Source organism: Oncorhynchus masou, chromosome 14 (assembly GCF_036934945.1).
Source record: "Oncorhynchus masou masou isolate Uvic2021 chromosome 14, UVic_Omas_1.1, whole genome shotgun sequence".
Classification (NCBI taxonomy): Eukaryota; Metazoa; Chordata; class Actinopteri; order Salmoniformes; family Salmonidae; genus Oncorhynchus; species Oncorhynchus masou.
In genome coordinates, this window is record NC_088225.1 from 16,745,829 (window position 1) to 16,771,399 (window position 25,571).

The 25,571-nt window shown below is 41.6% G+C and overlaps 3 protein-coding genes and 1 pseudogene across 4 annotated transcripts; all 4 read left to right on the forward strand.

The window, feature by feature from the left end:
- Positions 1-67: 67 nt before the first annotated feature.
- On the forward strand, positions 68-2,111 carry LOC135554399 (transmembrane protein 220-like). The gene is made up of 6 exons (XM_064986695.1): positions 68-617; positions 831-860; positions 974-1,034; positions 1,253-1,376; positions 1,468-1,527; positions 1,644-2,111. The coding sequence occupies exons 1-6, from the start codon at positions 507-509 to the stop codon at positions 1,771-1,773; spliced, it is 516 nt and encodes a 171-aa protein (XP_064842767.1). The 5' UTR covers positions 68-506; the 3' UTR covers positions 1,774-2,111.
- Positions 2,112-2,405: 294 nt separating this feature from the next.
- On the forward strand, positions 2,406-5,193 carry LOC135554397 (protein SCO1 homolog, mitochondrial-like). Its single transcript, XM_064986690.1, has 7 exons — positions 2,406-2,796; positions 2,948-3,055; positions 3,219-3,309; positions 3,485-3,682; positions 3,874-3,966; positions 4,076-4,191; positions 4,309-5,193. Exons 1-7 carry the CDS (start codon positions 2,635-2,637, stop codon positions 4,441-4,443), a joined length of 903 nt encoding a protein of 300 aa, XP_064842762.1. The 5' UTR covers positions 2,406-2,634; the 3' UTR covers positions 4,444-5,193.
- A 1,020-nt stretch (positions 5,194-6,213) lies between these two features.
- On the forward strand, positions 6,214-12,100 carry LOC135553741 (myosin heavy chain, cardiac muscle isoform-like). Of its 2 annotated transcripts, none has more exons than XM_064985690.1 (5): positions 6,214-6,343; positions 10,902-11,026; positions 11,132-11,250; positions 11,342-11,536; positions 11,703-12,100. In XM_064985690.1, exons 2-4 carry the CDS (start codon positions 11,005-11,007, stop codon positions 11,531-11,533), a joined length of 333 nt encoding a protein of 110 aa, XP_064841762.1. In that variant the 5' UTR covers positions 6,214-6,343; positions 10,902-11,004; the 3' UTR covers positions 11,534-11,536; positions 11,703-12,100. The 2 variants fall into 2 exon arrangements, with proteins under 2 accessions (XP_064841762.1, XP_064841761.1); XM_064985689.1 differs by having other exon boundaries at positions 11,342-11,520.
- A 5,761-nt stretch (positions 12,101-17,861) lies between these two features.
- LOC135553811 (myosin heavy chain, skeletal muscle, adult-like) lies at positions 17,862-24,012 on the forward strand (annotated as a pseudogene).
- The last annotated feature ends 1,559 nt before the right edge of the window (positions 24,013-25,571 follow it).

Genomic DNA, 25,571 nt, shown 5'->3' on the forward strand with positions numbered 1-25,571 from the left:
GGAACACAAATCTAAGCTCAGTTAACCATACCGCCAGCGTTAACTTAATTAAAGCAGTATGTGGAAGACACATATCTGACCGTGTATCAGTGGGTCGGGGCGATTTCTAGCATTAGCTATGAATTACTATACAGTGCACAGTAAAATGTCAGTTTACGTACATTAAAGTAGTGTGTAATACTGTCCAGAATTGTTTTTTATTTTAAAGTAGCCGAATCAGTATTTAATGTAACAGTAACACATATGTACCTTTTAATCGTTTTCTTTAGTCATATATATTCAGAAAGCAGTTTCCAGGATAAAATAGATAGAAAACAACGCGTCTTGGCGACTTTGCAATCGTGCCTATAAATGTAAAGTTGTCGAAACGTCATACCTCAAACCTCACTCTAAAAAATTAACGGATACGGATTCAACGCAAAGTTTATTGTTCAAAGTCCAGGAGGAAAATTTGCTGTCGAATTGCTGATTACTAGAAACTGGTTCTGTAGTTATAGACAGTGACAATGTTTGAACCTAGTGAAGTTAAGTGCACAAAAACGAACTTTTCTCTGATCATTTGGAGAGTTTGCAATGTATGCATGTCATTGTTCTTTGCTCTAGCAAGTTATGTGCAGGCAAGTGATTCCCTTGTTTGGTTGCATTGTTTGAGATACTTTGTATCTATAGCCTACTGTATTTGGCGTTAGCTGTGGGTATATCTGCTTCTGTTGATCTCATGGATTTAGCAGAGTAATTTAATGAGTGAACATGGTGTATGTCTGTCTCTGAATATTTGGCCCAACTGAGTAAATCCCATGTCTTATCCTTTGTCTTTTTCATTGGCATAGATTAACGATCCGGATGCAGTGTTATGGATGGTAGGATCACGCTTTTTTTAGTCGTTTAATGTTCTTATGAATTACTATAATCAAAGTGCTTTTTTATTTTTTTTATTTACAGTAATCCACATACACACATTTACTATTTCCAGGTTGCCTATGCTATTCCAGCAAATCTGTGTTTATTGATTGCCATTAAACCAAATGTAACAGGTATGTGGGCATTATGGATGAATAGAGATCCATTAATGACCTTTGCCTATTTTTCCTATTAAAATAACATTTCCATTTTAACATTTTTGGCCAGTGAAAAAGGCCATTGACTGTTTAGTATCTTGTAGCTATATCACGTGTAGTTAAAGCTATAAATATATATGCATGAGCCAGCACAGCACTCTGAATGTTTAAATGCTTGAGAGACTGTTTTTCAGAGACACTACTTTGGAGGAGAATTGCTAAACTTCATGTGCTTATTTCGACTGCTGTTGTTTCCATGATGGGATGGACTCTGTATAAAGAGCACATCACAAATATCTTCCAGCAGGAGGAGGGAAGGTATAGTCTCACAGTCAAAATATTTTTCTGTTTAGATGAGCATTGTGTACAATAATTATTTTTGGTCACAACTGTTTCTCTCTATACCCAGGGAATTCTCTGGTCTCATTTTGATACTTGTCTGGCTTCTCCTGTGTCAACACTCTGGATGGTAAGGACTTTCAACATAGATTTGGACCTTATCCCAACATGAAATACCTTATTTAAAAAAAGACTCAAACTCAGTACATCACTGATATCTGTACTGTTGTAACTATTTTCAATTAGTTCTATTGGGGCTCTCAGACTGTCTGTTGCTGTTGCCATCACAATCTTCCCCTTTGTGGCCTGGCTGTACTACTACATTAACAAGGAGCTGAGGACCAGCTGGCCCCCGCATTGTAAAACAGCACTGTAGATATCCATTCATTAAGATAGTCCAGTGACGAGTGAGCAACATATCTGCGGGATGGAACATTTACAAGAGGATATGACCTAGCTACAGTGGCAGTATGGAAATCATGAATGCATTGTTTAAAAAGACACATGTAAAAAAAGCACCCCTACTAAACCATACATCTAAATAAGTGACAATGTCATAAATTAGAATGTATATGATTGATACATTTTCCTTTTTTTACTGGAATCATACTTTTCTCTTTCTGAACATATTTGTTGTTGTTGGCAACCCATTGCACTTGTGGTGATATCTGGTGTAATCACAGTAAAATAAAGCAATTTAATAAGAAATAGAAATGGCTTTTTATTATTATTTTTGCATCAGAAATCAAAATTGAAAGAAATGCATGTACTGTAGCCTACTCAAGGCTCCAAATAATTAGGTATTTTTTATTTAGCACCACTGCGCCTCAATAGCTACAGGATATGTGCTTTAAAAGTATTGTAGGCTATATTTAAATGTTTTTGGTGCTCCTAACTTGTTAAAGTTGGCAGCTAATGTAGGCTACTGCCAATGAAAAGTTAATTTTCTGTACTGTGTTTTACAAGCTAGATGTCAGTAGCGCCCAGAGAACACAGTACAAAAATTGGACTCAGGTGCGTCATTTCCGGTTCTAACAGCCAGAAATAACTGTGTTCGCCGGCAGGTCCAGGGTCAGCTTAAAATATTGATATTGCGAGCCACTCGGTCAATGAGCATCGTTGTAAAATGTATACTGATCCGATATCAGGAATTTGAATGCGTTTTTACTTTCATGATTCACGTTGTGTAAAATTCTGCCACCACTTCCGCATTGAGATCTTGACAAACTAGCTTATCATGGCAGTGGGCCTAATATCGTATCAGACGTTGAGTTGTCGATTGTTAAACCATATGATTTCGCACCAAAGCGTGAGCACAATCTGCAACTTTACACGCGCTTTATCGAGAAGGACGAGCTCTCCGTACACAGATCTCTCACCACGGACAGTCCACCGTCTGGTAGGTCATACATGGCTCACAACACTCAGACTGGAATCAAATGTGTTCACGGTTTGAAGCGCGGAATGACTAACAGCTTGAAGACATATATCATTGTACCTTGTACCTATCCATCATGTTAACATATTGTGTGTACTCATGCACTGTGCAGGTAAATATATGCGGGAGTTGGACGTGCTGGACATCTTTTTACGACTCAAGATCATTCTCGTCTCTACCTCCACCGCCCCCTTCTGGTGATAAAACCAAAAAGACAGGGGTATGTAACGTATCAATTCATTTCTGAGTGATATGTAAACAACTGTGGCTGGGCACCTGATAAAACCTGGTTTTAATGTCTATGGATAAAATAAAGCACAATGCCTTTTGCTTTGTCTTTAACCTTGTTGCTTTGCCTGTCTCCATTCATCTATCCTCTGCAGCCAGTGACTTGGAAATCATTAGCAATAACATTTGCATTTGGGGGTGTTCTCCTTGCCGGAATGAAATATTTCAAGAAGGAAAAAGAAGAATGTAAGGCCATTTCACCTCTTGGCATACTCACCATCATGCAGTAGGCTACATCCAACAGTGGATTTACACATATTCATTTATGTTCCGAACTGAACTGGAGTTAATCGTCAGTTTCTGTACATGTTGGTAACAATCTGTTTTACATTATGTTGTCTTTTTTACACATGCACTGCAGTGATTGAAAGAGAAAGGACAAAGTCAATGGGGAAACCAGCACTTGGGGGTCCATTCTCTCTTGTGGATCAGAATAATAAACCCTGTAAAAGTGAGGATTTCCTCAGCCAGTGGGTCCTTATCTACTTTGGGTTTACACACTGCCCTGACATCTGTCCTGATGAAATCGAGAAAATGATTGAGGTGGTCGATGAAATAGGTAAAGTGTTTTATTTTAAACGTCTCTTATAATGCATCATATTATTTATGAATGTCATGGAAATTAGATGGATGAGTGAGTATCCAGTCAGTCACTCATATCATGTTTTCACAAAGCATAATGTTAATGCTACAACCCTGGGATGTACAGGAGATTTGTTGTGATCAACACCGTCTTTCCATGTTTCCCAGACAGGATACAGTCTCTTCCAAACCTGACGCCCATCCTCATCACCATTGATCCTGACAGGGACACACCTGAGGCCATGGGGACATATGTGAAAGGTAAAGAGAACAAGCCATTAACTACTGTAGCTTCCATGTTATGGTAAAAGGGGGGCTTAGACTCACATTGGTGGAACAATAACATTCCCCCTCTGTCCTCTATCCCCAGAGTTCTCCCCTAAGCTCATTGGCCTTACTGGGACAATGGCCCAAATTGACCAGGTCTCTAGAGCCTACAGAGTCTACTACAGCCAGGGACCAAAGGATGAAGACAACGACTACATTGTGAGTTCATCGTCTGATCCTGCCCTTATTCAGAACTCTCATTTGTTCATAGTAAAGTTCCCATTTTTCCCAGCTGAATTGATATCTAAATGAAACCTCCTTTATTCTTGACTGCAGGTTGATCACACAATCATCATGTACCTGGTTGGTCCGGACGGAGAGTTCAAAGAGTATTTTGGACAGAACAAGAGGAGCGCTGAGATCTCCTCTTCCATTGCATCACACATGAGGAAGTACAAGAAGGGGAATTAAGAGGTGAGATGAAGGAGAACTGGTCAAGTGCACTGTCTGTGTCTGGGAACACCTCTTGTGTGCCTCTCTCACAGCCTTCAGAGACGGTCAGCAGCCTCTGGCCCAGCAGGACTGAACACTGCCATATTATGTCAATGACATGGAATATTTATCTGCATTACAGCTTTTCATTGAATTCAGATGTCTACGACTTACAATTCCCTTGTTGCGGTTCACCATTTAATATGGTCTCTAATATCATATTTAAGTCTAAGATGGTTTAAAGTGATTGTTTGCAAATGGGTGTGAACAACACTTAAGTGTTTACTTTTTCTGCTTTGCCCATTATTTAAATCGATGTGAAATACAAATTGTTTCGATGTAAAATATGAGCCAACCAGAAATACTTGATTTTAAGTACCTAAAGAAATGTAACTACCATAAAATGGAGGGGGAAAGTATTCCTTGGAAATCAATACTGAAGAACTAAAGGTTTCCAGTGTTTACCCTTGGACACTCCTAATGGAAAAAACCATGAATAGTTGTCGTTGTGCAGTTACAGTTCGGCTTTACTTCCTTTACACCAATTCTCCTTTTTAACCTTTCTGTTAAGTCTGACCCAATACCTGGACTCGTCTCAGTGACACCAGAAACATTTCTGCACTGTAATAACTCTTTGGTTACTCGATTTGTACTATTCATAAATCAGTCATATTTCAGCTGAATTTCCAAAGTAATGTTTAATTTATTAAACTTGAACTTACAATTATGTATGTATGTCTATCTGATTTATTTATTTTTTACTGCCCTTGTAGTCGTAGGCTTCCATGCAGGTTATCAGGGCTTCACTTTGTACAACCATATTGTAGACTAGCCTGTTCCTAGTGGCAAACACGTGCTGGTCAGAGTTTGTTGTTCATAGGAGTTGTCAAGAGTAGAGTACTGTCAGAGATAATTAATTTAACAGCTTGATTTGTAATCATGTTGCTATTCATATGACAGCCAGGACAGTGTCTTGACTGGGCCCATTGTTCTACAAATAAATGGTAATCACAGGAGCCTCTACTTCTGGTTATATCCATAGATGCATGATTGGCTTATAGTAAAAAATCATTTTCAATGAATTTACACACACACACACTCATATGTTTGTGTTTTATAATACATACAAATTATTTCTCAATATCCTTGCAAACCCAATATGCAGCTGATGACTGTATTTTAGGCAAGAACCTGTTGATGAGTTCCCCCTTGGTAACCTGAACTAGAGAGGGCACAGTAGTTGTTCAGCACTCTTTGGCAAAGCACTCCACTAATTATTTTATTTATGTTCTTCACCTTTATTTAACCAGGTAGGCTAGTTGAGAACAAGTTCTCATTTGCAACTGCGACCTGGCCAAGATAAAGCAAAGCAGTGTGACACAGACAACAACACAGAGTTACACATGGAGTAAACAAACAAGCCAATAACACAATAAACAAGTCAATGACACAGTAGAAAAAAATAAAGTCTATATACGGTGTGTGCAAAAGGTATGATGAGGTAGGCAATAAATAGGCCATAGGAGCAAATAATTACAATTTAGCAGATTAACACTGGAGTGACAAATGAGCAGATGATGATGCGCAAGTAGAGATACTGGTGTGCAAAAGAGCAGAAAAGTACAAATAAAAACAGTATGGGGATGAGGTAGGTAGATTGGGATATTTACAGATGGACTATGTACAGCTGCAGTGAACAGTTAGCTGCTCAGATAGGTGATGTTTAAAGTTGGTGAGGGAAATAAAAGTCTCCGACTTCAGCGTTTTTTGCAATTCTTTCCAGTCACAGGCAGCAGAGAACTGGAAGGAAAGGCGGCCAAATGAGGTGTTGGCTTTTGGGATGATCAGTGAGATATACCTGCTGGGACGTGTGCTACGGGTGAATGTTGTTATCGTGACAAGTGAACTGAGATAAGGCGGAGCTTTTACCTAGCATAGACTTATAGATGACCTGGAGCCAGTGGGTCTGGCGACGAATATGCAGCGAGGGCCAGCAAACTAGAGCATACAGGTCGCAGTGGTGGGTGGTATAAGGTGATTGGGTAACAAAACGGATGGCACTGTGATAGACTGCATCCAGTTTGCTGAGTAGAGTGTTGGAAGCTATTTTGTAGACGACTTCGCAGATGTCGAGGATCGGTAGGATAGTCAGTTTTACTAGGGTAAGTTTGGTGGCATGAGTGAAGGAGGCTTTGTTGTGAAATAGAAAGCCGATTCTAGATTTGATTTTGGATTGGAGATGTCTAATATGAGTCTGGAAGGAGAGTTTACAGTTTAGCCAGACACCTAGGTATTTATAGTCGTCCACATATTCTAGGTCGGAACCGTTCAGGGTGGTGATGCTAGTCGGGCGGGCAGGTGCGGGCAGCGAACGGTTGAAAAGCATGCATTTGGTTTTACTAGCGTTTAAGAGCAATTGGAGGCCACGGAAGGTGTGTTGTATGGCATTGAAGCTCGTTTGGAGGTTAGTAAGCACAGTGTCCAAGGAAGAGCCAGAAGTATACAGAATGGTGTCATCTGCATAAAGGTGGATCAGGGAATCGCCCGCAGCAAGAGCAACATCATTTATATATACAGAGAAAAGAGTCTGCCCGAGAATTGAACCCTGTGGTACCCCCATAAAGACTGCCAGAGGTCCGGACAACATGCCCTCCGATTTGACACACTGAACTCTGTCTGCAAAGTAGTTGGTGAACCAGGCGAGGCAGTCATTAGAAAATCCAAGGCTATTGAGTCTGCCGATAAGAATTTGGTGATTGACAGAGTCGAAAGCCTTGGCCAGGTCGATGAAGACGGCTGCACAGTACTGTCTTTCATCGATAGCGGTTATGATATCGTTTAGTACCTTGAGAGTGGCTGAGGTGCACCCGTGACCGGCTCAGAAGCCGGATTGCACAGCGGAGAAGGTACGGTGGGATTCGAAATGGTCAGTGATCTATTTATTAACTTGGCTTTCAAAGACTTTAGATAGGCAGGGCAGGATGGATATAGGTCTGTAACAGTTTGGGTCTAGGGTGTCACCCCCTTTGAAGAGGGGGATGACCGAGGCAGCTTTCCAATCTTTAGGGATCTCGGACTATATGAAAGAGAGGTTGAACAGGCTGGTAATAGGGGTTGCAACAATGGCGGCGGATAGTTTTAGAAAGAGAGGGTCCAGATTGTCTAGCCCAGCTGATTTGAACGGGTCCAAGTTTTGCAGCTCTTTCAGAACATCTGCGGTCTGGATTTAGGTGAAGGAGAAACTGGGGATGCTTGGGTGAGTAGCTGCGGGGGAGGCGGAGTTGTTTGCCGGGGTTGGAGTAGCCAGGAGGAAGGCATGGCCAGCCGTTGAGGAATGCTTATTGAAATATTCGATTATCATGGATTTATCAGTGGTGACCATGTAACCTAGCCTCAGTGCAGTGGGCAGCTGGGAGGAGGTGCTCTTGTTTTCCGTGGACTTTACAGTGTCCCAAAATGTTTTGGAGTTAGAGCTACAGGATGTGAATTTCTGCTTGAAAAAGCCAGCCTTTGCTTTACTGACTGACTGCGTGTATTGGTTTCTGACTTCCCTGAACAGTTGCATATCGTGGGAACTATTCGATGCTATTGCATTCCGCCACAGGATGTTTTTGTGCTGGTTAAGGGCAGTCAGGTCTGCAGTGAACCAAGGGCTATATCTGTTCTTGGTTCTGCATTTTTTGAACGGGGCATGCTTATCTAAGGTGGTGAGGAAATTACTTTTAAAGAATGACCAGGCATCCTCGACTGACGGGATGAGGTCAATATCCTTCCATAATACCCGGGCCAGGTCAATTATAAAGGCCTGCTCGCAGAAGTGTTTTAGGGAGCGTTTGACAGTGATGAGGGGTGGTCATTTGATCGCGGGCCCATAGCGGATACAGGCAATGAGGCAGTGATCCTTGAGATCCTGATTGAAAACAGCGGAGGTGTATTTGGAGGGCAAGTTGGTCAGGATAATGTCTATGGGGGTGCCCATGTTTACGGATTTAGGGTTGTACCTGGTGGGTTCCTTGATGATTTGTGTGAGATTGAGGGCATCTAGTTTAGATTGTAAATTCCTGGCTGGTTGGTGGTTTGTGATGACTGGGAAGAAATACTCATCTAGATGAGAGGAGATCAGCTGTCAAAGTAACAAATCATCCTTTATGAGATTTTTATATTGTATGCTCATGAATTCACCCACTGAACCATTTCATATCTTGAGTTGTTGTGTCCCACCTACAGTAAATGCCTGTCTCTTTGCAAAATGGACAGGAGTCCCTTGTGCCTTATTCAATGTGGGGCGGCAGGGTAGCCTAGTGGTTAGAGCGTTGGACTTGTAACACTGTTGCCCTGGAGAGTTGAGTTTGATGATACGATCAGTGTCCGTCCCTGTGGATGTCTTGTCTGAGACAGTCCCCCTAAAACTGGGTGTTCTTTCAGACTAGAAGTGGTTATCAGCAGCTTTATTTTGTGTTCTCCTGTTCGTTGACCCTCTAATCTAAGGCAGATGCACCCGTCCTCAAATCTATTTTCCACCTGGGGCAGGCATCAGTCTGCCTCGGACAGAACCAGCCAACGGGGAATGTCTCCTTACTTCTTCTCTCGTTCGCACTGTGACTTCAAATTCCCACAATCTCGCAGTGTCCTTGACACTTTACTAATGCGCACTAACACCCTGGACCAGAGATAATGTATATCAGTCGATTTTGTTTTCAAAATAAGTTTGAATTTGAACCAGTAAAATGTTTATTTCATAGAATTTAGAATTGTTCTTGCACATGGCCACACGCACGAATAAACAGAACATAAACTAATTGAAAAGATCTACAGCACTGTGAATGCATTGTATTGTTTGTCATTGCATTCTTGAAATGCCACCCATATAGATGAAATAGATGACTTATTCAACAAAACATTATATGGCCCTTCCAAAGCCCTCTGTCAGCACAGGCATCACATGGGTGTGACATATGGTACACTTGAAACACATACTTATATTGACAACTGAGGAACATTAATAGAAATCCACTCTGGATTTTGTATGGATCTGGAGGGCTTTATTGGATTCGTTGTTACCCCTGTTGTTTGGAATGCTCTCTCGGCCATGCTTAAATGGAGGCCTGGATTTGTTTGGATCCAAGATGAGGCATGGGCTGCTTTTGTATGAGATGTATTCAGGTCGTCTATAAAGCGTTTTACTACATGTGACGTCACAATTGGAAGCAGCTTAGATGTTTGTATTGTCAGAAGTCTTGTATTGCTTCAGCGTGCTTCATTACAGAGCCGACAAAGGCCTCTGGTATTCAGTTTAGTAGATCATTTTTGTTCAGAATTACTATGTCAAATGTGCTGTGTCAGTATGTTTTATTTTTATTGCACATTTGTGTATTGGTCACGGTGACTCAATCCAATCTCATAGAGCAACATTACCTCAGTTTAGCATTAGGTCAATAGTCTTGAAAGCAAAACTGAAAAGGTTTTTGATAACATCTCTTCGTCTCAGGTCTTTGAATGACAATGGAATACACAGCAGACGGACATGTCTCTGTCTGGAACGTGCTAACTGCCACCTGTCAACCCCAGCCCGTATCGGGCCATGCCCTCCCAGTGAGCCCTAAATGACCGTGATCCCAGTCGCCCAATGCCAGAATCTGAGCAATGCCCTAACAGACCTAATCTTCCCTGATCTCAGAGAATGAGGAATGTTGTGTCCGGACCCAAAGCCCTCTAAGCTGCCATCCTTAGCCATCATTGCTTTTTAATGGACAGTCTGCAGGGTTACAAATGAAAACATTTAAATATGACACAATACAGCTATAGATAGACAGTTGAAAATACAAAATGAACATACTTTACTTTTCCACGGTGGTGTATGAGCCAGATTTGATTTTTATCCAAATATAGAGAAGCTATATAGGTTCATCAGATGTTGACCATGTTGATATTCAACATACAAAAGTAACCCATTCACTATACACCAGCCTGGTCTAATAGACTAGCAGTAACATAGTAAAGTAAATCCAGGAAGTTCAAATGAGTATGATATGTTAGGTTTGGTATGGTTATATAAGACAGAAGGTTGCTTAATGAAAAAACAAAAGTAGGTTGGGTGTATAATGCGAACGTCTAGCAAAACATAGTTTGTGTGGGTGGGTAGCTACTCTGCAACTACTTAGCTGTAAGCTAACCCTAACTTTAACCTAACTCCTAACCCAAACCTTAAATCCTAGCCTAGCTAACATTAGCCACATAAAATTGGAATTTGTAAATTCGTAACATAACACAATTTGTGACATATCATAGAAATGGATGATGGACATCTGCAAATGAATACATACCATACGAAACATAACATTTACATTTACTATGTTACATCTACCCCTGAGTCCAGATTGGATACACTGGTTACTTACTGTAAGAGCATCTTGTCTGTTTTTATTTTAACATTTTAGGCTAACCTTGAGAAACTGTGCAGAACTCTTGAAGACCAAAGTAATGAGTACAAGAACAAATCTGACGAGGCCCATGAGTCTCTAAATGATTACACTGCCCTGAATGCTCGCTTGCAAACAGAATGGTAAGTTTCAGGTAAATCCCATTTACATGAAGGACACCAAGGACTTGATGCATAGTTTGAGAACTACGCTGCTAGTGTGCTACTTTTACAATATCTCTTGATTAGGTGAGCTCAAACACCACTTTGAGGAGAAGGAGCTAACTGTGTCCCAGCTGAGCAGAGTGAAACTAGTGAGAAGTCAACATATTGAAGAGCTGAAGAGACTTTTGGAGGAGGAAGTTAAGGTTAGACAAACTCTTGCCAATTACAAGCCATAATTATTTCACAACGACGATGTAAGCTAAGACTAACTTTATGAATTGTCTCTGGCTTTAGGCTAAGAATGCCCTGGCCCATGGTTTACAATCAACCCGCCATGACTGTGACCTGCTCCGGGAGCAATATGAGGAGGAGCAGGAATCCAAGGCTGAGCTGCAGTGCAGCATGTCCAAGGCCAACAGTGAGGTAGCTCTGTGGAGAACCAAGTACGAGACTGATGCCATCCACGATGCTAAGTTAGTGAACTGATGGGTAAAACATATATTATTTTGCAACATACATTAATTATGTCCGTAACACAATTTAACTTATTGTGTTACCTTATCTGGGGCGGCAGGGTAGCCTAGTGGTTAGAGCATAGGACAACAGTTCACCACTTCTAACTTATTCATATCTATCTATTTTCTGTAAACCACAGGAGGAGCAGACCAGTATCAATTTGGCTAAATTCAGGAAGGTGCAACATGAGCTTGATGAAGCTGAGGAGCGGGCAGACATAGCAGAACGCCAAGTGAACAAATTTAGAGCTAAGAGTCTTGATGTTGGTGTCAAAGGGGAAGAATAGCGATATGGGCATCTTCTGCTGATAGTGCTGTCATGTTTAGAATTACAGTAACTCAGACACCAAATGTAGATCCAGTATACAATAATTAATGTTGCAAAGATGCATGCATGCTAACACCATTGTACGTACCTGTATGTTAGCATTCCTCTGTGCTATAGTTTCACTGCCATGCTCAGATGTTCTACTTAAAAGCAGACAATGAAATACAGTACATATTAATGTAACTTATAAAATTATAATTAAATACTACAAAGCAGTGTCATACTGGTCTATTGTCTTTGTGTCATTAAATGTGAGGTAACACTTTTAGCATAGACTAAGGGTTCCCAAACATTTTGCTTCGTGAACCACCAATTGAGGTGTCTTGAGTAGCAAACCACCATAAAAGTTGAGCGATTTTTTTAAAACATACACAGACCAAAGAATAATTAGGAATTGATGAATAAAACCCTCTTCTTCAAGTCATTTAACCAAATGTAGATTTGATTATGGGCTCTTCAAATAACATTTTATTGGTCACATACACATATTTAGCAGATGTTATTGCGGGTGTAGCGAAATGCTTGTTTCTAGATCGAGCAACGTCGGAGTGGCATTGACTAAAATACAGAATAGAATACAGTATATGTCTTGTGACCAATTGCATAGACTATAAAAATAACAGTTATTTTAGTTATTATTTTCAAATATATGGGCATGTTAATAGTTTAGAAGCAAAATTAAACAAACAACCTACTTCCAAGAAAAACAACCATTTAATTAACCTGAGCTGTGATATTTTTGGGCGGCATGGTTGTTGTGAAAAACTAGAAAACCCATCACAGTATGTACCCATAAATAACTTCTCATAGCCATTCTTCAGTGTACGTTAGAGACAGCTCTGGATTCAACTTTGAGTGAATACAGACAGATTCCAAGGATAGCTCTGACAACAGGTTGGCCTCACTGACCTAGACTTTAGGAGACATACAGCTTGATTCTAGACGACGAGACTGAGTGCAGAAAAATAAAATCCAAAAGCATTTGATTAAAAAGCCAGGCATTATGGGAGAAACATTCATACTCCAGGAGATTAGCTTCCCCTCATACAGAGTTATGTCAGAGGTGTCCACTCATCTCTCATGTATCAAAGAGTCATCTGTCAGGAGCTACAGTACATCAAAATCATCCACTGCTTTCATCAGGAACGATCATGAATACACAATGACTTTCGAAGATGAAATGATATGAGGACAAGTTGAGAATGCAAACACATTGTCCACTTATTCTCCACGTATAGATACTGTACATACCAGAATCACTGTGTGAATTCCTGAACCTCTCCCCCAGCTCACTCTAATCATAAAATGCATCTCATTAAAGCATCCAAACTCAGAGCTTACTAATGGAAGAAAAAAAACATTGTGTGAAGCATAGAGATCAAGGAACACTGTCTGGTTAATCTGACAGGCATGCTGTTGATATGAGATCCTTAAGGATGGAACTCGTGACAGATATTCATATGACTGCAAGAAGAGTTGCTAACGGCTAGCATTGGCTCCCTTGTTGTAGTATTGTTCAACCACCGATAGATGGAGACACTTCCTGTGTCTTCAACACGCCCACCCAACACACATCCCTACACAGTGGGAGACGGAGAAAGAGTGAACGTGTGATAATGGGACATCAAGTTACAATAATCAAGCTATACTTTAATGTGACAGGCAACAATCAATCATGTTCATTGTAATCACACCAATGTATTGCTATGCATTGCTATGTAACCTATTGCTGCACACGCATCTTCTTGGAAGTTACTGCAACAGTAACACCTGCAGATAGGTTATAATGTATATGATATGTAGCAGTGGAGGAATAGAAATATAATTTTGTGACCTATTTACTGGTGGTTGGTCAACTGGCCACTTCAGTGTACACACACAGTATCTTCTTGTTACACGGATGCTCCTCCTTCTCTGCAGTTGAACACAAACAATACAACACTACTTCACATCCCTGCAAATGGGTGTTGTTGGATTATGATAAAGTAATAAACATAGACATCCTATAATTACATTTGAATTAGGATCCTATATTGTGTTATAGCATAAGATCTGTAATTCTAAGCCATATTCTTTTTTTTTAAACACACAGAAATTGAAATTAGAAGTAAACGGCTGCACAGTGCACCTATAAGGAATGAGCAAGAGGAAACTCTCTGAAGTACCTCACTAACGCACAGATGATGATTCCGCATGATGGGGATGCTCTGTATTTGAGGACCTGGACACTCAGTTCAGACAGGTGCTTAACAGCACTAAATGACAGCTGCAGTGTCTTAATTCCGGACATAACACAATGCACTCAAGGTTTCCGTTAGTGAATTTGATTTTATATTAGAAAATAATATGCTATGTAAACATCATTGATATCAATTTGCCCAGGTGGCAGGTAGCCTAGTGGTTAGAGTGTGGGGCAGTAACTGAAAGGTTTCTGGATCAAGTCCCTGAGCTGACAAGGTAAAAATCTGTTGCTCTGCCCCTTGAACAAGGCAGTTAATCCACTATTCCCCGGTAGGCTGTCATTGTAAATAAGAAATTGTTTTTAACTGACTGGCCTAGTTAAATGAAGGTTAAATATAAAAATGTGTAGGGCTAAGCCGGCTTGATATAATAGAATGTCTATGGAAGGGATGAACAATTTTCTCTCCGCCCAGATATAACCATCACACACTACAGCCCTCTGTGACTGGAGTTGTGCTCTGGCCATAGCATAATGCTGTGAACTAGTTAGCAGGAGCACCCCCGAGACATAAGCATTGTCATATTTCTCCACAAGGACCTAAGGTCAAACTCATCATGTAATGGGTCTGGCTCTTTATAATTGACACCAAAAGAGCTACTGTGAGTGTGTAATCATTCAACCATCTTAAAATAAAATAAAATGCTGTTTTGTGTTTTCAAACTGTCACTCATCAGTCCGCCCTTCATACTCCTTACTTAGCACCATGAGACTCCCCATGCGTATTCTAAATGTTCCGTTAATGTTTCTCAGCAACCTTGAATATGGACATCTAGAAGCTTGATACCATAATGTGTTCATCTGAAAACCAGCTAGATGTAGGATGTTAATTTGAAATTGTTTGCTACAGTAGGAACATTTTCCTGCAGCAATAAAAAATGTGAATTACACTAGATATACAAAAGTATGTGGACCCCTTCAAATGAGTGCATTCATCTATCTCAGCCACACCCGTTGCTGAGAGGTATATCAAATTTAAAGCACACAGCCATGCAATCTCCAAAGATAAACATTGGCAGTAGAATGGCCTTACTGAAGAGCTCAGTGACTTTCAACCTGGCACCGTCATAGGATGCCACCTTTCCAACAAGTCAGTTTGTTAAATGTCTGCCCTGCAAGATCTGCCCTGGTTAACTGTAAATGCTGTTATTGTGAAGTGGAAATGTCTAGGAGCAACTACCGTAAAGTGGTAGGCCACAAAGAAAGGGACCGCCAAGTGCTGAAGCACGTAAACATTGTCTGTCCTCGGTTGCAACACTCACTACTGAGTTCCAAACTGCCTCTGGAAGTAATTTCAGCACAACAACTGTTTGTTGGGAGCTTCATGAAATGGGTTTCCATGGCCGAGCAGCCATAGACAAGCCTAAGATCACCATGCGCAATGCCAAGCGTCGGCTGGAGTGGTGTAAAGCTCGCCGCCATTGGACTCAGTGGAAACATGTTCTCTGGAGTGATGAATCTCGCTTCACCATCTGGCAGTCCAACGGACTAATCTGGGTTTGGCGGATGCCAGGGGAACGCTACCTGCCCCAATGCATAGTGCCAACTGTAAAGTTTGGTGGATGAGGAATAATGGTCTAGGGCTGTTTTCATGGGGCCCTTACTTCAAGTGAAGGGAAATCTTCACACTACAGCATACAATGCCATTCTAGTCGATTCTGCGCTTCCAACTTTGTGGCAACAGTTTGGGGAAGGCCCTTTCCTGTTTCAGCATGACAATGCCTCTGTGCACAAAGCGATGTCCATACAGAAATGGTTTGTCGTGATTGGTGTGGAAGAACTTGACTGGCCTGCACAGAGCCCTGACCCCAACCCCATCAAACACCTTTGGGATGAATTGGAATGCCGACTGCGAGCCAGGCCTAATCGCCCAACATCAGTGCCTGACCTCACTAATGCTCTTGTGGGCCCGAATGGAAGCAAGTCTCTGCAGTAATGTTCCAACATCTAGTGGAAAGCCTTCCCAGAAGAGTGGAGGCTGTTATGGAAGCAAAGAGGGGACCAACTCCATATTAATGCCCATGATTTTGGAATAAGATGTTGGACAAACAGGTGTCCACATACTTTTGTTCATGTAGTGTTCTATGTGGATTATAATTCATGGACATTATTGTAGAAGTTAATCAATTTTAAACCTCAAATACACTATAAGTTTTAAATGTCATGCATTGCAGGAACTTATCCTGCAACAGGGTGATCAAATTAAGATCCTACAGCTGTAGCAGTAAACAACCTACAATGTCCTCCACAGAAGATGTAGAATGTCAAACCAAGCTTCTTCCAGCTTATCACGATTCAAACATTTGACATTATGTCAAGAGAGCTTTGACAGTGATATACTGGTCTAGGAGAAACCATTTGGATAAGTGACCATCCACAGAAAAAGCAGCTGGGAGCCACATCTGCCCCCTCCAACAGAAGCAGTTGATGGGGAAGGATTTGTGTGAATCCCCTCTCAAGCCATAGGACACTGCTGTAACAAAGGTTCACTACAGTTTACACACACAAGGAAACTAGCAAACAAATCAGATGTAATTGAATAAAGATGAGTTGATTTAATTAGTGACACAGATGGTTGAGTGATTTGAGTTTACTCAAACTAATAAAAAAATTGTGAAATTACTCCAGGAAACCACAGGTATCCAAGTTGCAGAACTTGAAGGTTGCCTAAAGGTCATCTGTTCCTCAAGGATATAGAACTAGGTGAAGAGGGATTTTGAAGTCACTACCCACTGGGCACAGACGTCAATTCACTGTCAATTCCACGTTGGTTCACGTGGCGTGGAAACAATGTTGATTCAACCAGTGTGTACCCAGTGGGTAGTGGTGATTAAGTGATGTAAGGTACACCTTTTACAGCCGGAAATACACACAATGACACCTTCACCCTCCAAATCAACACTGCTAATAACACAGTGTATTAAAATGTTTTACGACTGTCCCCGAATAACAGAAATGCTGTAACCTAAAATTGATATACAGTACAGAAGGATAATTAATGCATGTTAACAGCTAACAGCATGGTTTGACAGGATCGAAGGCATGTAAAAATAGAGATTGAGGAACATCACCTGTTGCTGGTCACACGTCCCCATTACCACTTGAAGATCCTGCTCCATATGTAAGTTGAGCAGAAATTGATCATGTGACTTGAGATTTGGATAGAATTACATGCCCAAATTCAGAGGGCCATTTTTTGCCCGACCAGCACATTCATCTTCACCAATTTGTAAGTCGCTCTGGATAAGAGCGTCTGCCAAATGACTTAAATGTAAATGTAAATGTAATTAAAGGACCACAACTGCACCGTGTTCTTCACTGAGAGGCCTGGCATCTAGTAGGCTAACCAGCGGTAAGAGCCTATGCGTTTCCCTTCTCAGCCTGTCTTCAATCCAAAGTTAGGTTCAGGGAGCAGAGTCCTGCATTTTGTTTCACTGGGATCAAGCATCAGGACCATGGAGTAAATGGATAAAGACAATAGCCACTTATTAGCCTATACTCTGATGATAGCGCTTTTTGTGTTTATTTTGCAGAATGGAGGCACACTGTAACTGGTGTACATTCTATTGGGGTGTGAGGACGGTAAGTTAAGGCAGAAAGACATTTGACGACAATATGATGATATGATATTACATTAAAACATTTTCCACACAATTTTACAAAGAAGCACAATAAAAGTAGTATATGTTTTGTTTTCATATTAATATCTGGATAAATCAGTGAACTGCCATCATGAGCTCGGACGTGGAGATGGCCGCTTTTGGAGCAGCCGCCATCTCTCTCCGCAAGCCTGGGAAGGAGAGTGTTGATGCTCAGACCTGGCACTTTAATGCCAAGAACGCCTGCTTCGTGCCAGGTGTCAAGGATTTGTCCATCAAAGGAGTCGTCCAGAACAGATAAGGTTGCAAAGTCACCGTGAAATGTGGGAATGGAGAGGTGGATCCTATTGTATCTAACCAATAAGTTTAAAACTTTCCCATTTGCAAATCTGAGTTACTTGACTTCAAATAGAATTATTTTAATATCTACAACAACGTTAAAAGCATTAATCACCTTTCATTGCATGGTGTGTCATCATTTTAAATGCCCTTTTTTAGACGGTAACCATGAAAGAAGAGGAGGTTTATCAGATGGATCCTCCAAAGATGGTTGACATGGCCGTGATGACCTACCTCAACGAGCCCTCTGTGCTGTATAACCTCAATTATTGTTATTCAGCATTGATGATCTATGTACGTAGGGCTTTTGTATGTTTAGGACTCTCTCATATCATGTAACATAATATGATTTGTCATTATAGACCTACTCCGGGCTGTTCTGTGCTACCGTGAACCCCTACAAGTGGCTCCCAGTGTGGTGGTGACAGCCTACAGAGGCAAAAAATGTATGGCGGCCCCACCACACCACTTCTCTGTTTCCGATAACGCATATCAAAATATGCTTACAGGTAAGTTAGAATTTAGAATTCTTTAAGCTGGTCATTATTAAGGCAACCTCAAGGAGTGTCAGACACCTGGGGGTTTAACTTCACCACAGTGGATGATATTGCAGATATACCTGTATTACTTGTATGTTTCCACTTAACCTTACAGATAGTGAGTGTCAGTCTGTCCTGATTACGTGATTGAATTACATTTGTTTTGAGAATCTCTAAATATTCAGACGAAAATAATTGGATGATTCAATATAAAAAAATGTCAAAATCACACTGTGTTTACAGTGGAGAATCTGGTGCAGGAAAGAATGTCAAAACAAAACGTGTTATCCAGTATTCTGAGACAATCGCAGTGGCTGGAGGTACTGGAAAGAAGGAGCAAACTGGCAAGATACAGGTAAGGCAGAGATGACAATGAATACTGTAAAGGCAAGTACTGTAAGAGATGTTCAGATGTATCTAATGGAATGTGGCTCCCAGGGCACGCTGGAAGATTAAATCAGTTCAGCCAACCCTCTGCTGGAGGCCTTTGGAAATGCCAAGACAGTGAGGAATGACAACTCCTCTCATTTTGTAAGTAACTTTCCTCAAAGCTTCTCTTTACTTGAAATGGAAATAGGAGATATTTAATTAAACAAAAACGTATATTCCATTTCAACAGGGTAAATTCACCAGAATTCACTTCGGAACCACAGGAAAACTGGCTTCTGCTGATTTTGAAACATGTATGTTTTGTTCTCTTGAATTTCATGACTTTTACATTGATCACCTGTAACTAGTATTCATCATCTATGTACTGTTGCTCTGTCTAGATTTATTGGAAAAGTCCGGAGTGACATTCCAACTGTTAAAGGAAAGGAGCTACTATATCTATTATCAGATCATGACAAATCACAAACCAGCACTTATAGGTACAGTAAGAATATCATGTGAATATGAACCTTCCAGAATTATTTGCAAAATCCTTCATGAAATTTGCTACAGATGTGGGATCTTAATTTGATCACTATTTTGTTGCTGAGAATTTTCTTGCACAGCAGAAAATGCAAACTTGTATAGTATTTGAGTTTTTAAAAGATTTCTAAAGTTTGTAATTTCCAATTTGAAATGTCAGACTTGATTTGCCCTTATTTATCAACCCCATACAACAATGTCCATAAATTATAATCCACAAAATAATAATTGTTTTATTCTTTGACAGAAATGCTTCTAATCACGACAAACCCGTAGGATTTCACAATGATCAGTCAGGGTCAGAACACTGTGGCCAGCATTGACGACAAAGAAGAGCTGGTGGCCACAGATGCGAGAAGTAAATGATTTTGTTTTGCAATTACTTTCATTAAACATAATCTTGCATGTTTTAGTAAATGCTAAAGTTTTTCAATTATCTAGGATGCCATTGGTATCTTGGGCTTCAACCATGATGAGAAGTTGGCCATCTACAAGCTGACTGGTGCTGTGATGCATTATGGGAACTTGAAGTTCAGGCAGAAGCAGCGTGAGGAACAGGCAGAGCCTGACTGCACTGAGGGTAAGATATCTTAGTTTTATCAAATGTTTTGGACTTAAATGATCAAATCTCAAGACACACATCATCAGCTCATAACTCATCATCATATTTATGTGGCAGACAAAGTCGCTTTTCTCTTGGGCCTGAACTCTGCTGAATTAGTGAAAGCCCTCTTCTACCCCAGAGTTAAGGTTGGGAATGAGTTTGTCACCAAGGGGCAGACAGTTCAACAGGTATTATATTCAACAGGTCAAGTAGATGTATCCTGTTGACTGTTTTCATCATTATTCATTACATGCTGGTTAGATAGTCAATTCAGTTGGCTCCCTGGCATAGTCAATCTATGAGAAGATGTTCTTATGGATGGTCATCAGAATAAACAAGATGCTCAATACGAAACAGGCAAGACAATTCTATATAGGAGTGTTGAAAATCGCCGGGTTTGAAATCTTTGATGTGAGTCAATTTCTTTGTACTTATCTTTCTAAAATGTATTTTAAAACATCATTAAGCAACCTTAAATGCAGCTATGTTAAGACTGCCATCTTCAGTGGTGAACAACCATATAAACGGTTTGATTTTTGTAACTCAGTACAACAGCTTGGAGCAGCTCTGTATTAACTTCACTAATGAGAAACTGCAACCGTTTTTTAACCCCACCATGTTTGTGCTGGAACAAGAGGAATACAAGAAGGAAGGAATAGACTGGGAGTTCATTGACTTTGGTATGGACTTGGCTGCCTGTATTGAGCTTATTGAGAAGATATTTTAAAATGTTAATAACCCGCTTCCCGTCATTTCACAATGTCATTTTTTATCAATACCCATACCTCAAGTAAGAATGATTTCATCAACAGCCATTGGGCATCTTCTCCATCGTTGAAGAGGATGTTCTCCACGTCTTCAGACACTTCTTTCAAGAACAAACTATGACCAGCATCTTGGAAAGAACCAAGCTTTCCAAAAGCCAAAGATGATCAAAGGCAAACCTGAGGCCCACTTCACCGTAGTGCACTATGCTGGTAATGTGGACTACAGTCTCATTGGCTGGCTGGACAAGAACAAGGACCCATTGAATGAATCTGTTGTGCAGCTGTACCAGAGGTCACCAGTTGAACTGCTGGCTTTGCTGTATGCCTCATTTGCGGCTGGTGATGCAGGTAGTATTCACTTCATATCCCACTGGACGTCAATTCAACAGCTATTCTACGTTGGTTCAACGCAATTTCATTGAAATGACATAGGAATAACATTGATTACAATCAGTGTGTGCCCAGTGGGATGGTAATGAGTAAATTCTACATTGATTGTCATTTGTTGGTAGAGTAAATGTCTCTTCTTTATGAAGATGCTGGTGGGGGTCTCTTTTGTTTTCAGGGTACATTAATACCTAATCAGTATATTCAACTAATATGACATTTATATCAACTAATATTTAAGGAGAGGTGTAATACTAACAACAATATTCTTCTCCACAGGAAAATCTTGGCACGTTAAAGACCACCTTGAGGAGCAATCACCCTCACGTTGTTGCCTGATTTCTAATGAACTAAAGACACCAGGTACTGCTCTGCTGACAGATAACTATTCTTGTTAGAAGTCCAACAAAGAGATCTTACCACAGGACTTTACAGCGGAAAACACTGAAAATATTTGATTTGTGACATTAATTGAGGAAGCTGCTATCCAAGACAAAAATATGGCACTATTTCTTTATTTTTTTTTTATTTCACCTTTATTTAACCAGGTAGGCTTGTTGAGAACAAGTTCTCATTTACAACTGCGACCTGGCCAAGATAAAGCAAAGCAGTGTGACTTCTGCAGAAGTCGATGCCTCTCCTTGTTCAGGCCGAGCTCGGCGGTTGATGTCACTGGTCTTCTCGCCATCATTGATCCATTTTTCATTTTCCATTGGTTTTGTCTTGTCTTCCAACACACCTGGTTTCAATCCCATTCATTATCTGTTATGTATTTAACCCTCTGTTTCCCCTCATGTCTTTGTCAGAGATTGTTTGTTGTTCAGATTTCGTGTTGTTTGTATTGGTGCTCGACGGGTCCTTGTACCCACTTTGTTTTATATTATTCATAGTTTTGGAGTTATGTTTTGTTTAAAGTCATTAAACAATTCCATTCCACTAATTGATTCTCCTGTGCCTGACTTCCCTGCCACCTATACACACGACTCTGACACAAAGCAGTTCTACACATACAACAACACATAGTTACACATGGAATAAACAAAACATACAGTCAAAAATACAGTAGAAAAAAATAAAACAAAAAGTCTATATACAGTGAGTGCAAATGAGGTAAGATAAGGGAGGTAAAGCAATAATTTGGCCATAGTGGCGAAGTAAATTACAATGTAGCAATTAAACACTGGTATGCTAGATATGCAGAAGATGAATGTGCAAGTAGAGATACTGGGATGCAAAGGAGCAGGATAAATAAATAAATACAGTACGGGGATGAGGTAGTTGAATGGGCTGTTTACAGATGGGCTATGTACAGGTGCAGTGATCTGTGAGCTGCTCTGACAGCTGGTGCTTAAAGCTAGTGAGGGAGATATGAGTCTCCAGCTTCAGTGATTTTGCAGTTCTTTCCAGTCATTGGCAGCAGAGAACTGGAAGGAAAGGCGGCCAAATGAGGAATTGGCTTTGGGGGTGACCAGTGAGATATATCTGCTGGAGCGCATGCTACGAGTGGGTGCTGCTATGGTGACCAGTGACTTAAGATAAGGTGGGGCTTTACCTAGCAGAGACTTGTAGATGACCTGGAGCCAGTGGGTTTGGCGAAGAGTATGAAGCGAGGGCCAGCCAACAAGAGCGTACAGGTCACAGTAGTGGGTAGTATATGGGGCTTTGGTGACAAAACGGATGGCACTGTGATAGACTGCATCCAATTTGTTGAGTAGAGTGTTGGAGGCTATTTTATAAATGACATCGCCAATGTCGAGGATCAGTAGGATGGTCAGTTTTACGAGGGTATGTTTGGCAGCATGAGCTTTGTTGTGAAAAAGGAAGCCGATTCTAGATTTAATTTTGTATTGGAGATGCTTAATGTGAGTCAGGAAGCAGAGTTTACAGTTTAACCAGACACCTAGGTATTTGTAGTTGTCCACGTATTCTAAGTCAGAACCGTCCAGAGTAGTGATGCTGGACGGGCGGGCGGGCAGGTACGGGCAGTGATCGGTTGAAGAGCATGCATTTAGTTTTACTTTTATTTAAGAGCAGTTGGAGGCCACGGAAGGAGAGTTGTATGGCATTGAAGCTCGTCTGGAGGTTAGTTAGCACAGTGTCCAAGGAGGGGCCAGAAGTATACAGAATGGTGTTGTCTGCGTAGAGGTGGATCAGAGAATCACCAGCAGCGAGAGCAACATCATTGATGTATACAGAGAAGAGAGTCGGCCAGAGAATTGAACCCTGTGGCACCCCCATAGAGACTGCCAGAGATCCGGACAACAGGCCCTCCAATTTGACACACTGAACTCTATCAGAGAAGTAGTTGTTGAACCAGGCGAGGCAGTCATTAGAGAAACCAAGACTGTTGGGTCTGCCAATAAGAATGTGGCGATTGACAGAGTCGAAAGCCTTGGCCAGGTGTGTGATGTTTTTCATTAACTTCTATTGAATACAGGTATTATGGATAATCATCTGGTTATTCATCAGCTGCGCTGTAACTGTGTGCAGGAGGGTATCAGGATCTGTGTCAATGGCGTGCGTACTGGGAGTGGAGTCAGCTGCAGGAGAGCAGAGAGTTGTGAACAGGCGCACACTTTATTTAGGCAGGAGCAACCAACAGACGGACGCCACTGCGTCGAAACCACCAGCCAATGCAAAAGTGCAGAAGGGGAAACTGTCACAGTTTCAACAAAGAAGTCCAACAAAGAGATCTTACCACAGGACTTTACAGCGGAAAACACTGAAAATATTTGATTTGTGACGATCCACGGTCCGGAGTCCCTGGCGACGATCTACAGTCCGGTTCCTCTGGTAACGATCCAATCCGGTTCCTCCGGGGACGATCCACGGTCCGGTTCCTCCGGGGACGATCCACGGTCCGGTTCCTCCGGGGACGATCCACGGTCCGGTTCCTCCGGGACTGATCCACGGTCCGGTTCCTCTGGTAACGATCCACGGTCCGGTTCCTCCGGGGACGATCCACGGTCCGGTTCCTCCGGGACTGATCCACGGTCCGGTTCCTCCGGGACTGATCCACGGTCCGGTTCCTCCGGGGACGATCCACGGTCCGGAGCATGCGGCGACTCGCCCCACACCGGAGCCGCCCCCGATGGTAGATGCCCACCCGGACCCTCCCCTATTGAGTCAGGTTTTGCCACCTTTGGGGGTTGGTGGGGGTGGCGTGGGGTACTGTCATGCCCTGACCATAGAGAGCTGTTCTCGGGGTGTGTTTATTCTCGGGTGTGATTTACGGTGGGTTATCTAGGGGAATTGTATTTCTATGGTGGCCTGTTATGGTTCCCAATCAGAGGCAGCTGTTTATCGTTGTCTCTGATTGGGGATCATATTTAGGTAGCCATTTTCCCATTGTGCTTTGTGGGATCTTGACTATGTTTGTGTGTAGTTGCTTTCTGCACTGCAGAAACATTTCGTTTAATCGCTTTATTGTTTTTGTGCTTTATGTTTTCTCTTCCAAATAAAGGATGGAAACATACCAACCTGCATCTTGGTCAACTCCTTATAACGATTGTGACACGAGGACAAGGCTGGAAATCACTCTGTCATGCTGATTGAGTTTGAATAAAAGACTGGAAGCTTCAAAAGGGGGTGGTGCTTGGAATCATTGTTCTTCATCTGTCAACCATGGTTACCTGCAAGGAAACACGTGACGTCATCATTGCTTTGCACAAAAAGGGCGTCACAGGCAAGGATATTGCTGCCAGTAAGATTGCACCTAAATCAACCATTTATCAGATCATTAAGAACTTCAAGGAGAGCAGTTCAATTGTTGTGAAGAAGGCTTCAGGGCGCCCAAGAAAGTCCAGCAAGCGCCAGGACCGTCTCCTAAAGTTGATTCAGCTGCGGGATCGGGGCAACACCAGTACAGAGCTTGCTCAGGAATGGCAGCAGGCAGTGCATCTACACACACAGTGAGGTGAAGACGTTTGGAGGATGGCCTGGTGTCAAGAAGGGCAGCAAAGAAGCCACTTCTCTCCAGGAAAAACATCAGGGACAGACTGATATTCTGCAAAAGGTACAGGGATTGAACTGCTGAGGACTGGGGTAAAGTCATTTTCTCAGATGAATCCCCTTAACGATTGTTTGAGGCATCCGGGGAAAAAAACTTGTCCGGAGAAGACAAGGTGAGCACTACCATCTATCCTCTGTCATGCCAACAGTAAAGCATCCTGAGACCATTCATGTGTGGGGTTGCTTCTCAGCCAAGGGAGTGGGCACACTCACAATTTTGTCTAAGAACACAGCCATGAATAAAGAATGGTACTAACACATCCTCCGAGAGCAACTTCTCCAAA

Bases quoted from the DNA above. Each gene is read 5' to 3' on its own strand.
- LOC135554399 (XM_064986695.1), top strand. From the start codon at position 507: ATGTTTGAACCTAGTGAAGTTAAGTGCACAAAAACGAACTTTTCTCTG. The intron at 1,035-1,252 runs GTATGTGGGCAT...ACTGTTTTTCAG, and splicing joins CATTAAACCAAATGTAACAG to AGACACTACTTTGGAGGAGA. The intron at 1,528-1,643 runs GTAAGGACTTTC...ATTTTCAATTAG, and splicing joins CTGTGTCAACACTCTGGATG to TTCTATTGGGGCTCTCAGAC.
- LOC135554397 (XM_064986690.1), top strand. From the start codon at position 2,635: ATGGCAGTGGGCCTAATATCGTATCAGACGTTGAGTTGTCGATTGTTA. The intron at 3,683-3,873 runs GTAAAGTGTTTT...CATGTTTCCCAG, and splicing joins TGAGGTGGTCGATGAAATAG to ACAGGATACAGTCTCTTCCA. The intron at 3,967-4,075 runs GTAAAGAGAACA...CTCTATCCCCAG, and splicing joins CATGGGGACATATGTGAAAG to AGTTCTCCCCTAAGCTCATT.
- LOC135553741 (XM_064985689.1), top strand. From the start codon at position 11,005: ATGCTCGCTTGCAAACAGAATG. The intron at 11,027-11,131 runs GTAAGTTTCAGG...TCTCTTGATTAG, and splicing joins GCTCGCTTGCAAACAGAATG to GTGAGCTCAAACACCACTTT. The intron at 11,521-11,702 runs GTTAGTGAACTG...TGTAAACCACAG, and splicing joins GATGCCATCCACGATGCTAA to GAGGAGCAGACCAGTATCAA.